Source organism: Schistocerca americana, chromosome 2, assembly GCF_021461395.2.
Source record: "Schistocerca americana isolate TAMUIC-IGC-003095 chromosome 2, iqSchAmer2.1, whole genome shotgun sequence".
Classification (NCBI taxonomy): Eukaryota; Metazoa; Arthropoda; class Insecta; order Orthoptera; family Acrididae; genus Schistocerca; species Schistocerca americana.
This window is the reverse complement of record NC_060120.1, coordinates 650624975-650639663: the sequence shown is the minus strand read 5'-3', so window position 1 is coordinate 650639663 and position 14689 is coordinate 650624975. Positions and strand designations below refer to the sequence as shown.

General features: G+C 42.9%; 1 protein-coding gene across 3 annotated transcripts in view; it reads left to right on the top strand.

Annotated features, from left to right (window-relative positions):
- LOC124594875 (UDP-sugar transporter UST74c) overlaps positions 1-14689 on the top strand; it is a 131311-nt gene that overhangs the window by 108010 nt on the left and 8612 nt on the right. For all 3 annotated transcript variants that reach the window (XM_047133343.1, XM_047133344.1, XM_047133345.1), the window contains one exon: positions 7655-7755. In XM_047133343.1, the coding sequence (XP_046989299.1) occupies positions 7655-7755 (101 nt within the window). The remainder of the gene's footprint in view (positions 1-7654; positions 7756-14689) is intronic.

Sequence of the window (14689 nt, the reverse complement as noted above, 5' to 3'; positions counted from 1 at the left end):
CCCAGTCTTGCCTCTTGGACTGTATTTATATATGTAGCGTGCGGACGGCCAGGGGAACACCTGCTGTCATCCACCCTATGCACACGGTAGCAGTCTCTAAAGGGCCGCTTTCTTGGACACACACAATATTTAATAAGTGTTATGAATCAATTTAGAATCTTCTTAATTTTGCAGGTATGTAGGTAAGTTAGTTAAAATCACAGAAAAAGTTTATTTAGCCTTCTAGAATTTTTAGAATGGAGCTGATAGAAGAACATGATCTCTGAACTACAACTTCGAGACCTGATATTAGTTATTAACATCAAGGTCCTAAAACTTGTTATAGCTGTATTATTTAATAGGTTTCATCAGCTTGGCAAGTCTTGAGCTGACAGTGGGTTGACACTCCACCAGGGACTGGTGGTGAAGAAGTAATGACTAAGGGTCACTTTCTGCCAATTGTGGTAAAGAAGAAGGGAGGTACTCAACCTGCATCAGATTCAGATCTCCTTCCCTCTCCCCACCACCTGCCTCCTGGCAAATGTACAGCTGTTTTCTAAGGCAGTAGTATAAATTAATTATATAACATTATGCACAGGTGGGGACCTCTGGATGCCCTGGGTGCTGGGAGCAAGGTTTGGTTTGGTCCTTGCTGCCTGTGCTAAGGGCTCCTGTGCAGCTGATTTGTGGCTCTTGCTACTCAGTTTGGTGTGAGCATGGCTAGTTCACATGAAATGTCAGGTGCTGCTGACCTACAGTGACGTAATGTTGTCACCCCATATGTCTCACCACAATGCCTTACTTCTGTGTGTCTACCATAAAATGTATTACCAGACAGTGGAAACGTGCTGATCTGTGGCATGACTTGCTGACAAGATACCTGTGGAACTGGGGACAAGAGGTTAGTCAGCATGGCTGATGATGGTTGTTCAGCACCTCAGCAGTCTGCACTTGGTGATTTCAGTTGTTTGGTAAGACATGAAAAACCTTATCAGGTTATCACGTCCAAATACTGCTGAGACTATTTTCTTCAGTTGTGATTTCAGTGTCAAGATAAACCACTCGACCTCTGTTTGATGCCAGAAGGAAGAGAATGGTGGTCAAATGCTGAATTGCGTTTTGGCAGCAAAATGCTTCAAAATCCTCAGACATGAACTGGTGACCATAGTCAGAGACTTACATGTGTGGTGCATCCTTGATAGTGAAAATGATGGCTAAGGTCAGAATTATAGCGTGAGACATTGCGGAGGGCAGGTGAGTAGTTCATGGTAAATTAAACAAGGGGTCTCATCAGAAGCCACTTGAGTCCTAGAAAGGGGCTGGTGATGTCCACATGCATCCGGCCTCATTGGTGTTTCAGCACTGGTCATGGAGAGAATGTTTGCGGTGGGATCTTGCTCGTGAGTGCACAGTTAATAGGCACACACTATGTACTCAGCAGTGGAATCAACTGCTTGCCAATAGACAAGTTGCTAGACCAGCACTTTCATGTGACATAGCAGCCATGGTATGCATTTAACATCTACAGAATGTGTTGTTGCAGTGATGGTGGAATAACAGTGTGACAGTTATGGTCTGTAGGTAGCAGTAAGATGTCGCCAACAATGAGCCTATCACAAAGTTGTAAATATGTCCAGAGCACTCATTATGGCCCTGTGTGGAAAACTTCGCAGCTAACATTGCTCGGCCACAACATTAACACTGTGCAAGAGGATCCTCACTTGTAGCTCCTGTGACTTCCCAACCACCAAAGAAAACTCGTTGAGGGTATCTTGCAAATTATGGTCCAGGCAAAACAGACTGCCTCCTGCCTGTCATTGGTGTCTGGACTCTACAGTAATAAAGTCAAAGCTTCCACATTATTGTGCTGTGATGTTGGTCTGTAGTGAATAATACAGGAGTAATTACTCAAAAACGAGAGCCAGTGCTGTAAAATTTTGCAATTCTCTCCAGAAACTAGGACTGGGGATAACTGAGATGAGCCGCTTGTGGTCTGTATGCTGGTGGAACCTAGTGCCGTACAAGAATATGTGGAATAGTTTTACACTGTATATGATCGTGAGTGCGTACGTCTCAATCTGAGAGTAATTTCTGCATGCTTTTGAGAAGGCCTTAGAGGTGAATACAACAGGATGCTTTGAGATATTGGGATTTCTGTGTGAGCACAGAAATCGCAGTGGTGCAGTGTTGGTGGAAACTTGAATAAAAGGTTTACCGGGAGTGAAAGAAGCCAAGCACAGTGCGTAGCAGAGGTGACATGCTTCGTATCACAAACTTCACTTTATGACGAAGCAGATTCATTAGTGACACGTGCATGGAATGAATTTTGTGTAGTTTACTTTTCCTAAATAGTCTGTAAACTCTCTAATATTCTCAGGAATTGCTATTTATGTAACATGCTCTGCTGGAGGTACTATACCATTCTTACTTACCATGCCCTAAGAAATGCACTCTAAGAGGAAAAAAGCTAAATTTCCAAAGTTCATGTAGCAGCCCATTGTCCAATAGTTGCAGGAAAACCACATATGAAGTTTGCAAATACTGTTCTGTCATGGAGCCAGTAATGCAAATGTCTCAATAACTGATGCAGCACGGAATGTTCTTAAGTTGCTCAAGAAAACACTGAAGCTATCACAAACAGCAAATGGTTAAACTGGTACATCCCAAAAGAAATACTTAATACTAAAATTCGCCATAAATCGATGTCCACTGTCAACTCCAATTCTGTTTCCATGAAGTCAGCTTTGGAAAAATCCTGACTGCCAGCCAACTTAGCCACCAATTCCTGAGGACACAGTACTGGATAAGCATGTTTCACATTGTGCATTGATAGTGTGCTTGAAATGACTGCAAAGTTTAAAATTGCTGTTCGGTGTCTGTATTATGAGGTGTCCCATTGGCTAGATGAAACCAGTGACACCATCCCAAGATTCTGCCATCCTTCAAGTACCCAGATCCCTGCCTCAGTTCCAAAATGGTACTACTAAGAGACAAGGTTACCTTTATCGACTACTTTAAATCAAAAAATAGTGAAAGCATGATATCCTAGTATTTTTTTCTGCCAATTGTGAATTGACAACAAGAAATGTGATTTGCCATCCAACATTTTTGCAACAACATGCTTGGTGCCAAGGGTTGAGTGCACCCACTGGTAATAAGTATCCAAACTATTCAGACTGGCTGAGGCTACTGTGTCAAATTGAAACATCATGCAACACCCAGCTATCTGTCTGCTATGGTGCATTGCGGCTGTTGGCCTGCTGAGGTGTTTGCAGACTTGTTGGCTAATATGGGAACTTTATCCCATGGAATTGCTTGTCATCATTCCTTGCACACCTCTGCGAAGTGCCCTGGCGAATGTAAAGCTGAAAAAGTTGAAAAGAAGTAGGGGCAGTGTATTTTCTCGTGTAATGACCAGCAATCAGGACAAAACTGCCATTCCTGTGGCACAGAATCTGCTGCTGGGAATGCAGGCACTCTGCACCTGCTATTAACTCAATGGTGTTTCTCTTGTGGCACACACAGAGAACAGTCCTCTGTGTGCCCCCTTCTTTCTTACTGGTATTGGGGTGCTAGAGAACCTCCTGTCACTATGCTCAACTGATCAACTTGTTCATGGTTGCCGATGCCTGAATAGCCTTTGATGGGGGACCTGCCCTCCTGGTGGGGGTCTCATTAAGTTCTGCCACCTACCTCTCATCCAAAAGGACATTCTGTGCGGCAGTGATAAATTCTTCTCATTCTGCAATTTGTGCTACCTCATCTGAAGTCAGATCTGAATGTGTTAACTCGTTACTCTGCAGCAACCTGTTTGGGGCCAGTCACACCATTTTATCAGTAATTAGTGTGTCGAAAGTTAACATTATTTTTTCAGGGTCTGTAAGGGGGTTTCAATTTCTGTACCACCTCATATGAACTACTGCTACTCAACAATGATGACAAAAAGTGCTTTGAACTATAGAGTCGATGAGCCTTACCTGGCAGTATACATTATTTATAATTATTGTTGCTGTAACATCATCGCTAACCCTTGTTTCTGTACGGACACTTTCTAAAAGATTCAGCTTATTTGAGCTATAAGGTCCATTGTGTATGGGCTGCTGGGTGAGCTACTCAGACAATTTTCAGAAGTGTTCAAAAGTGTTTTGCATGACTGTCTGTAATCCTTGAGCAGTTTGAAAGCCCTCAACCAGTGTTAACTTTGCCCTCCCTTGTACATGGCTATGTGGGATACCCTGTATGCCCTTGACCAATGTGGACACTAAATGACCTTTGTGTGGACCCCAGGCCACTTTGGGATCTCAGGTAATGAACTTGCTGATAGCCTGGCCAAACTGGCTACGAGTAAGACTCTAGAGATTGGTATTCTGGAATCAGACCTCTGATCAGTATTAGGCCATAAAGTTTTAGGTATCTGGAATAAAGAACGGCTCTGTCTTCACAAAACTAACTATGCGTGATAAAGGAGACTGCAGATCTGTGGAGGTCCCCAATGCAGGCTTCTCGCAAAGACTGTACCATTCTTTGCAGGCTCAACATCAGCCATATTTGGCCGACTTGTGGTCATCGCCTCCATCAGGAGGACCCATCCCTCTGTCGTTGTGGTTCACATTTGGTGGTGGTCCATACATTGCTGAAGTGTCTTAACCTAGCTGTCATGTGGCAGGGTCTTAGTGCTCTGGCTTGTACCCATGATGTTAAGAGCCAATGCCTCAGCAGCTGACTTAATTTTACATTTTATTTGTGAAGGAGGGCTTTCACCACTCTGTTTAAGGGGGCCACTAAATCTTATCAGCCCATTGAGTGATTGGCAGAACACAGTTGCCTCTTCTGCCCAGACCAGGTTGCATCTGTCTGGGCTATGTGGTCCACACCAATCCTCATCCAACCTGCTCTTTTACTCTTCTTCCCCCCTCCCATGTAGTCTGTTCAACTTGTTCATCTTTTATTTGTTCTTCTCTTGTCCTGTCAATGTTGCTAATCTTTCCCAGACAGTATTTGATTGTGGTATTCAGATAAGTAGTGAGGGGTGGGGGATGTTTATGTCCCTTCCTTGCCCTGTGTTCAGGGGCTTCTGGCTGCTCCCTATACAGGACATCACATCTGCCTTTCTTGCTGTGTCTCCCTTTCTTTTTCCTCTTATCTAACCTTCATGGACCTTTGGTAGACCTTGGGGTTTCTTCCCCTGGGCTTTGTACAGTAGGGCATGTTTAATCTACAGTCATGTAGACCTGTCTGAGGCAGAAGACTAATGACTTAATAATCTAGTCCCTTTAGTCAACCAACTAACACAACTTTTCTCAATTTGTCCCATGTCATCATTTGACACATGAATTTGACCTGTACTCAGTCCCTTACAGACCCATAGAGTTTACTAAAATTGCTTAAACCAATAGTTCGTGCTTTTTGTGGTTGGTAATTATATGCTGAGTCAGTTGAAATGTCCTCTGCAAAGAAATTGCCAACTCATTTCTTCTGAATGCAAGAAGACAGAAAACCTTGCACTGCATGTTAGCCATCTTACACGCTATTGATGCAAACTGTCGGGCTGTTATGGGAGCACTCTAGCAGTTTATGCAACTGTCAGTGCTCTAGTGGCGGTAATTGAAATGTCTGGCCCTCTTCTTTAATGGTATGTAGATATTCAGATCCAAAGGAATAGAAATTAAATTGGGTCCATATTTTTAAATAAACTCACATTTTTATATTTAAAGTATGCATGCATATGTGCATGTTACTTTTAAGTATTGATTGGTAACAATTTACATGGCTAAGGTTTATTTGTCCAAGCTACATTTTTGTGTGTGACAGTGACTCAAGTGTAAGGTTTGCTAGAATAACTAATTGCCCATTTGAGTAACTATGGACTAAGATTGTTTTGCAATCTTGTCATCTGGACCTATTTCCAAAATACCAGCAGGCTGCAATGTTTTAAAAGTTCTGTCATTCTAGCTTTCAGACACAAGCCACATACACCCATTTGACCAAGCGAGTTGCACTGGGCTTGCATTCGAGAGGCCAACTGTTCAAACCCACATCTGTGATTCCCTAAATCACTTCAGGCAAATGCCGGGATGGTGTTCCTTAGAAAGGGCATGTCCAACTTCCTTCCCTAATCTGATGGTACCGGTGACCTCGCTATATGGCCTGTGTGTCGTCCCCCCCCCCCCCCCCCCTCCCCTCTCCTCCTCTCCCAAACCAACCAGCCAACACCTGTGTGATGATTTTTAGGATTTAACAGTTGTTCCGCTTTTCTTTAAAGATTGACAGGACTCTGCTGTCCTTTCCACACTCTAAAACTTTGTTATTATATTTTTGCAAGTAACATTATCTGATTATCCATTGCTTACATCATTTCTCTTCCTCTAGTGTTAGCTTTATATAAAGGGGCTTAATCTACCAATAAAACAATTTGCATACCATATGAAAATATAGGAATGCAGGTGAATTTTGATGGTCTTCTCAGGTTATCAGCCAAGTCAGGGCTTCAGCCTGTGGCCAGTGTGACACCCTGACTCTGCTGCTAACCCGAAAAGACTTTGTCATATATGAATGGTTATGAATACGAATAAAGAGTGATCTGGCTGTTCTTTGTTCCTTAAAATATTTTGAAAATATTTCCTTCTTCAGGAAATATTGTTATATTAGAATGGTGTCCATTAAAGTAAGTTTCTATTTTCATTTTATGTATTAGCTTTCAGGATGTATATAGTTAAAATTGAAGTTAAAAGTATGATTGCAGTTAGTAATAGCAACCTCTTAACTTCAATTACAGTGAGATACTTTTAATGACAACTTTATTACTGAACACTAGACACATAAGGGAAGGAACTAATTTTCTCAGGTGAAAAGATGATGTAAGTGGAGCATGCAAGTGGTGATTGGAAATATAATTGCAATGGGTTTTACTTGGCAGACAGTTTTCTTAAGTAAATGCTAATTATCTCTTTCAGACAATAATTGTAAGAGAAAGTGCTGAACAGATTGTAAAAAGGTGACTTACAGGGGAATATGCTAAGATTTCAGTATCATATCATCTGTATAATAGATAAATTAATATTTCCTGATTCAGTTTCTGTCTATGTGTTCGGGGTATTCTCAGGAACTGCTGTAGAGATATTGATAGGGTTTCCACTGATACAATTATTCATGAGTAAGGTTTGTGGACACAGGTCTAAGGCTACCACAATGGCAGTGCCAGACCGCCAGTATTTACCACTACTGGGAGGCCGCTGCAGGATACTGCAGAAACTGTCCAGGAGTAAACAGCTTAAATAGTTAGTTATATGAAAGTGATGATGAGCAGTTGATTTTAATCATAAATCTGTGCAGTGGCCCATAAACAAAATTACATCTGCAATTAAGTCGTCTGGCTGTAGATACTTACTGCAACCCCGAGAAGCTGGGTGTGGGTCGATAGTCAGGAATAAAGAAAAAGTTCCATCCCTTTGTGACATTATTTGCCGGTTACTCCTTTGTTCCAAGGACATTAACCTCTATTCCAATAATATGGTGTTACATAAGTGATTCCATTCATGTGGTGGTGTAAGAAATGTTTGCTGCAAATTTAGCAATTTCATGCCATCACATATTTTTGAAACTTCAGAGTAATTTAAAAGTTTTAATGGTATACATTAAATGACAAATTTATATTTTTATTTTTTACTGTTATCAGGTATGGGGCTACCAAACAGTGAGACAACTGAGCCAACCACAGCCTTGGTGAGACGTATTGGTTCTGCTGTGTTGTATGGAGCGTGTTCCTTTCTAATAACCGTAAGTTAGCATGCCTATTGCGAATTGCGGTTTGCTGGTCTCATGTACAGAAAACACATCAAAATTGAGGTTAAACTTCACTATAAACATACAATAACTAATGATAACAGCATGGTGGTGATAATAAAATTTTGTTGTCTAAAAAATCGCACTGAATTACCCCTAGCTGAAATTATCATTTAGTCCTCTGTGTCTTCTACTGAATAGTAGCATTTCTCCAGCAGAATTTACTGTAATCGTATTTTTAGAATCTCTGGCTTCATATTAAACATGTTTTTGCTCATTAATTTATTGTGTATTGGCATCCCCATGTACTGTGAAGTTTGTGCATATGATTACAACTGATAGGTGGATAGCATCAAATTATTTCTCGTGTTGTATGAATAATTATAATGATCTTCCTCAAATAATTTTTGTGTGCTGTCTAGAATGATCATAATTTCATAAATGTGTATGGAGTGAACAAATAAGATTAGCAGGTTCCAAAATAATGGGCGACAAGATTCTTAGTACTGTGCAGTACATATGTGTCTGCTAATTTTTTTCTGCAGTTTCTAATAGAGATACACTATTTGGACTTCAGCAGAATGTTATACCATACTTCATGACAGATTTGTAACAACTGTGATGCACCATTTTTCGTGCACTCTTGTCGGCAGAATGTTGTGAATTCCTGCTCAAGTCCCTCAGGGGGCTCAACTCTTGTTAGTATGTGCTTGGCTAGTGTGTGGGGCCCCAACCCTTACAGCATTAATCCCTTTCCGTGCTACAAACGTGTGCTTCCAATATCCCTTTTCCCTCTGCCTCTGTCAGGTGGTTCCCTTGGTGCAGACCCTGCTCGGAACTAGTTCATGATTTGGAACTCGAGTTTCCACTTCTGTTGTTTCCTGCGACTTTCCATGAAATAAATGTGGTCCCCATTGTTGGGTTTGGCATGCCACAAATTTTCAAAATTATCCAGAAGTGTGGATTGTGCAGGGAAGGTCGCTCTATATGGTATATGCACCACCTTTGTGCCTTCCCATTTTCGCACCCTTCACTTTAATAAAGTAGTATACCTAAAACCCAGCACTGTAGCCATCCCGTTGTCGGAAGGGTCAAGTAACTATATGATGGTAGCCCCCTAACCATGCAGGGATCGCACTTTGTGCCTGAGCTGAAAGCTCCTCGTATATGTCAAGCAGTATGTGTGCATTGTGACTGGGGCATGGGGGCCCCAAGCAACAGATTACTGGCCAGGTAGCTGTTCCTGAGACGGGATAGTGCTCATGAGGACAGGCCCCATTTGGAGTGGGTGACACCATGGTTGATGAGCTGCAAATGAAGAGGATGAAGTTACCTTCTGCTGGTGGCCATATGGCCCTATCAGCCCCACTAGGACAGCCCTCATTTAATGCAGATAAATACAACCCTAAAACGTTAGCTTTCCTGGCTAGACCATGGAAGGAATGTAGCACTAAGCGGCAAGCAGAGAAATATTCCCCCAATACTTGGTTTGCACGATTGATGGGATTCCTTCTTGGCCACATAGCCCTTATTCTTTGTCAAGAACATAAAGGTAAAGTTTGTGAAAGTGGCAGCTATCTCTAAAATAGTGTTTCATCTTTGATCAAAACAGCATCCCCTACCCAGTCACAGGTGCTGTTAGGTTGCAACGAGCTGGGTGACATACCAGTGAATGTCACTACCCATAATAGGACGACATTTTCACAGAGACCTGGTCTTCAAGTCTGATGATCAACGTGCCAGCAGGGAGTGGCGGGGTGTATGCTTAGTCAGTCATGTCCATAGGGTGCCAAAGGACCAGTGTAGCGATTGTGTCTTAATCTTAGCCTTTGGCGGGGATGAAAAGGTCAAGGTGGTGATACACCAATCCAATGTGAAACTGTGCAGTGCTTGAAATGTTTCAAATTCTGGCACGTGTCTTCATGTTGCAATGCTAGCCCCTTCTGTAGGGATTGTGAATGATTGCTACATGCAAACACTCCTTGTACCGCTCCTCCCATCTGTCAGCTGTGGAAAGTAATTCTCCCTGCTCACCAGATTGCACTGTTTTCCAGAGAGGGGAGAAGACTATTAGACACTGTGCAAACCAACTTACGAAGAGGCCAAGAAGTAATAAGAGCAGTAGCATCCAGAATGTATAACTGTCTCTTACGCTATAACTAAGACATTGTCGCCCCCCTTGGCAATGGTACTCATGTGTGTTGATGCAATAATCGCTCAACAAGTGGCAGCAGATGACTCTAGGGCATAACCTGCCTCCTTGGTCCCTTTGTGGCCTCACAGTATGTAAACATTATTCTCTGGTGGAATTGTAGATGTTTTTTTCACCACCTGGCTGAGCTACAGTTCTTAAGCACTTCCCCTGCCTTCTGCGTTGCCCTTCAGGAGACTTGGTTTCCAGCAACGTGGGCCATGGCTCTTCGTGGATACTGAGGATATTATAAGAATTGTACTGCCTATGACAGGGTGTCACGTGGAGTTTGCACATATGTTCTGGACACCCTATATAGTGAACTTGTGCTTCTTAATACACCTTTGTAGGCTGTGGTTGTTACGATAGGGGCATTTCAGGATATTACCATCTGAAGTGTTTACCTCCTTCCTGATGGTGAAAGTGTCTTGGAACATACTGTTGGCACTGGTTTCTCAGCTCCTCCCACCTTTCCTAATCTTGGGTAATTTCGATGCTCATAACCCTTTGTGAGGTGGTAAAGATGTCGAAAACTCACTGGCACAACTTGACCTTTGTCTCTTGAATACTGGAAGGTAGATGGGGTTAAATGTCGTATTGACATAAAGGTCACTAGAGATGGAGCACAAGCTTGGATTGTCAGGGAACAGGGAGATCAGCTGTGTCTTTTCAAAGGAATCATCCCAGCCTGGAGAGATTTATAGAAATCACAGAAAACGTAAATCCGGATGGCCGGAATTGGGTTTGAACCCCATCGTCCTCCCGAATGCAACTCCATTGTGTTTGCCATTGCGCCACCTTGCTCGGTGTATTGAATACTGGTGCCCCCACACTTCAGTGTGGCGCACGAAACTTTCTCGCCCATTCACCTCTCCATCTGCACCCAGCTTCTTCTGCTGTCCAGCCACTGGAGAGTCCACGATGACTTGTATGGTAGTAACCACTTCCCAATCTACCTTTTTCTCCATTAGTGTCAGTCCCTTGAAAGCTTGCGGAGATAGGCCCTCAACGACATTGGCTGGGATGGTTTTGCCTCTGCTGTCACCCTTGGTTCCCCACTGCAAAGAGATACAGATGAGGCATTTCAGAATACAACTATAGCCATTCTTTCAGCAGCAGATTTAGCAATCCCCTGTTCTTTGAGATTGTGCTGATGGAAGACAGTACCTTGGTGGTCATCAGCAATTGCAGAGAGCATAAGAGATCATAGACGGGCTCTCCAGTGCCATAAGTGCCACCCATCAGTGCAGCACCTTATTGCCTTTAAGTGGCTCCATGCCCAGGACCACTGGCTAAAGGAAAAGGACAGAAGCAAGAAAGCTAAATAGAAAGTTCCAATGATCAGACCACACACCTTCACAGGTCTGGGCAAAGATCAGATGTCAGTACAGATATCATACATCTGCAGGTGTATCTAGTATTACCTCGGATGGTGGTTTTTACACTGACACAGCTGCTGTTGCCAAATGTTTTGCTGTGCATTATGCTTGAGCCTCTGCATCTGAGAACTATCAATCAACCTTTCTTGTCCTGAAATAGTGGGTAGAGTGAAAGCAATTATTTGTACCTAGAAGCCACCTGGCGCCGAATAACGTTCAATTCAGCAAGTGGGAATTAGTGTCCTAGCCCATTGCCCTGATGCAGCCCCAGGGCTAGACCGCATCAACAACAAAGTGCTCAAGCACCTATTGGAGTGTGTGTCCATATTCTTGCCACCTTTAACCACGTGTAGAGCAAGGTAGATTTCTCCTCACGATGGTTAGAGAGCAACATCATCCTAGTACTGAATTTGGGTAAACTCCCTTTTGAGATAAACTCCCTTTTGAGATAAACTGTTGTTGCCCAGTTAGCCTCACCAATGTTCTCTGTAAGTTGCTTCAATGCATGGTGAGCTGGCAGCTCTGTTGGCTTCTTGAGTCTCGGGGTCTTCTGGCTCAGTCCCAGGGTGGTTTACGCCATTGTCGTTCTACTACTGATAATCTGGATTTCAAGGAGTCTGCCATCCAAACAACTCTCGCCTGATGTTAACACCTTTTAGCTGTCTTCTTAGACCTGCAAAAGGCTGAAGACATCACAAGGCAGCGACACAGCCTTCCTGCCATACAAGAGTGGAGTCTAGGGGATCCACTCCTTCTCTTTATCCAGAACTTGTCTAATTGTGTTTTCTAGGTTCAGGTTGGTGCCTCCAACAGTTCTCTCCATATCCAAGAGAATAGGGTCCCACAGGGGTCTGTACTGAGTGCCCTCTCTTTTCAGTAGCCATAAAAGGTCTAGCAGCAGCTGTGGGGTCCTCAGTATCACTCTCCTTGTGTGCTGAAGACTTTTGCCTCTACTATTGCTCATCTAGTGTGGATATCACTGAATATTGACTGCAAGACATCATACGAAAGGTGTAAACATGTGTGCTCGTCCATGGCTTTTGGTTTTCAGCTGCCAAGACTCATGTCGTGCACTTACGTTGGCATCATATCGTTCAACCACAACCTTACCTCAATGACACAATTACTCAATGTGATGGACTTACCACTTTCTAGGACTGGTATTCATGGCTCTGTTGATGTAGATTATCCATCTTCGCCAGCTTAATTGAAAGTACTGGCGGAACTTTAATACACTTTATTGCCTGAGTAATACTAGCTGGGTTGCAGATTGCACTACCCTTCTGCATCTTTACAAAGCCGTGATACAATCCTGTCTTCGTTATGGGACTCTGACATACGGTTTGGCATCGCTGTCAGCATTACGGATGCTGGATCCAATTGTGGCATGAAGACTTGACAGGAATCTTTCAAACTAGCCATGTTAGCAGCTTACTCTTAGAGGCTGGGGGCCTTCTATTGTGGATCAGGTACAAACACCACCATATCAGGTACGCTACATACATTTGCAGCTCCCCTAAACATCCAAACTGCAGTCTCCTCTTACCAAATACAGAAAGTGATCTCCCACATGGTGGCCCCAATCAGGGATTACAGTCAAAATCTGTGTCCTGTGCCGCCTCTCTGAACTCTAGTTGTTTCCTCCATCACCTCTCCTCTAGGCCCACTCACATAAAACTCCATGGCTCATCTCTCGACCACAGCTTTGTCTTGATCTGTCACAAGTTTTGAAAGACTCAGTTCATCTGAGGCCTTCGGACACCAATTTTTCACCATCCTTGGCACATTCTGGGCTTCAGTAGTAGTCTATACTAAAGGCTCAATGGTTATTGGTCTTGTAGGCTTTTCTTGTACTCGTGCAGGACATACTGAACTGCACTCCTTGCCGAATGGCTATAGTGTTTTCACTGCAGAATTAATAGCCATCTCTCGTGCTCTTGAGCATATGTTTCTGCTTCAGAGAGCCTTTCCCATCTGCAGCAACTCCTTCAGCAGTTTACAAGCCCTTGACCAGTGTTAACCTCGCCATCCCTTGGTCATGTCTATTCACGATACCTTGTGCGCCCTTGACCAATGCAGACACTCTGTGATCTTCGTCTGAACCCCAGGCCTCATTGGGGTCATGGAGAATAAACTTGCTTATAGCCTGGCCAAACTGGCTACCAGTATATAGACTTGAGTGGTATTCAGTAACAAGACTCTGATCGATATTACACCATCAAGTTTTAGTATCTCTAATACAGAATGGCTCAGTCTGGCTTTGCAAAACTGTGAGTGGTAAGTGGAGACTATGAATCCATGGCAATCCTCCCTGCAGGCCTCTCGCAAGGCATTGCCCATACTTCGCTGACTCATGGTTATCCCCTCCTCTGGGAGGACCCATCCCACTGCTAATGCAGTTCCTGTTTGATAATGGTCCTCATTTCGCTGAACTGTCCTAACCTAGCTGTTTTGTGGCAGGCGCTTAATCTCCCTGACTTGCTACCCCTGGTGTTAAGAAACAATGTCTCAGCAGCTAAGTTAATTTTACATTTTATTTTTGAAGGGGCTTTTACTACTCCGTTTAAGGGAGGGCTACTAAACCTTATCAGCCCATTGAGGGGCCCTAAATTAGAGCCTTCAGAAACAGATGCATACAAGATGATACCACAAATGCCTGAAGTGATAATTTTGCAACATGAAGTCACCCAAGCAATTAATTCTACTCACAATTGGAAAGCCCCTGGAAAAGATAAAATAGCCAATTTCTTGCTATAGAAGTTCACCTCAACACATTCACATCCAACTAAATTATTTAACAGTTACATTGCAGACCCATACACATTCCCTAATACACTTACACATGGAATAACCTATCTGAAACCTAAAGATCAAGCAGACACAGCAAACCCAGCTAAATATCGCCCCATAACATGCCTACCAACAATATACAAAATATTAACTTCAGTCATTACACAGAAATTGACACATACAACACAGAACAAAATTATAACTGAAGAACAAAAAGGCTGTTGCAGAGGAGCACAAGGATGTAAAGAGCAACTGATAATAGATGCAGAGGTGACATATCAAGCTAAAACTAAACAAAGGTCGCTGCACTATGCATACATTGATTACCAAAAAGCTTTTGATAGTGTACCCCACTCATGGTTACTACAAATATTGGAAATATACAAAGATGATCCTAAATTGATACAATTCCTAAACATAGTAATGAAAAATTGGAAAACCACACTTAATATCCAAACAAATTCAAATAATATCACATCACAGCCAATACGGATTAAGCGTGGAATATACCAAGGAGACTCATTAAGTCCTTTCTGGTTCTGCCTTGCTCTGAACCCACTATCCAACA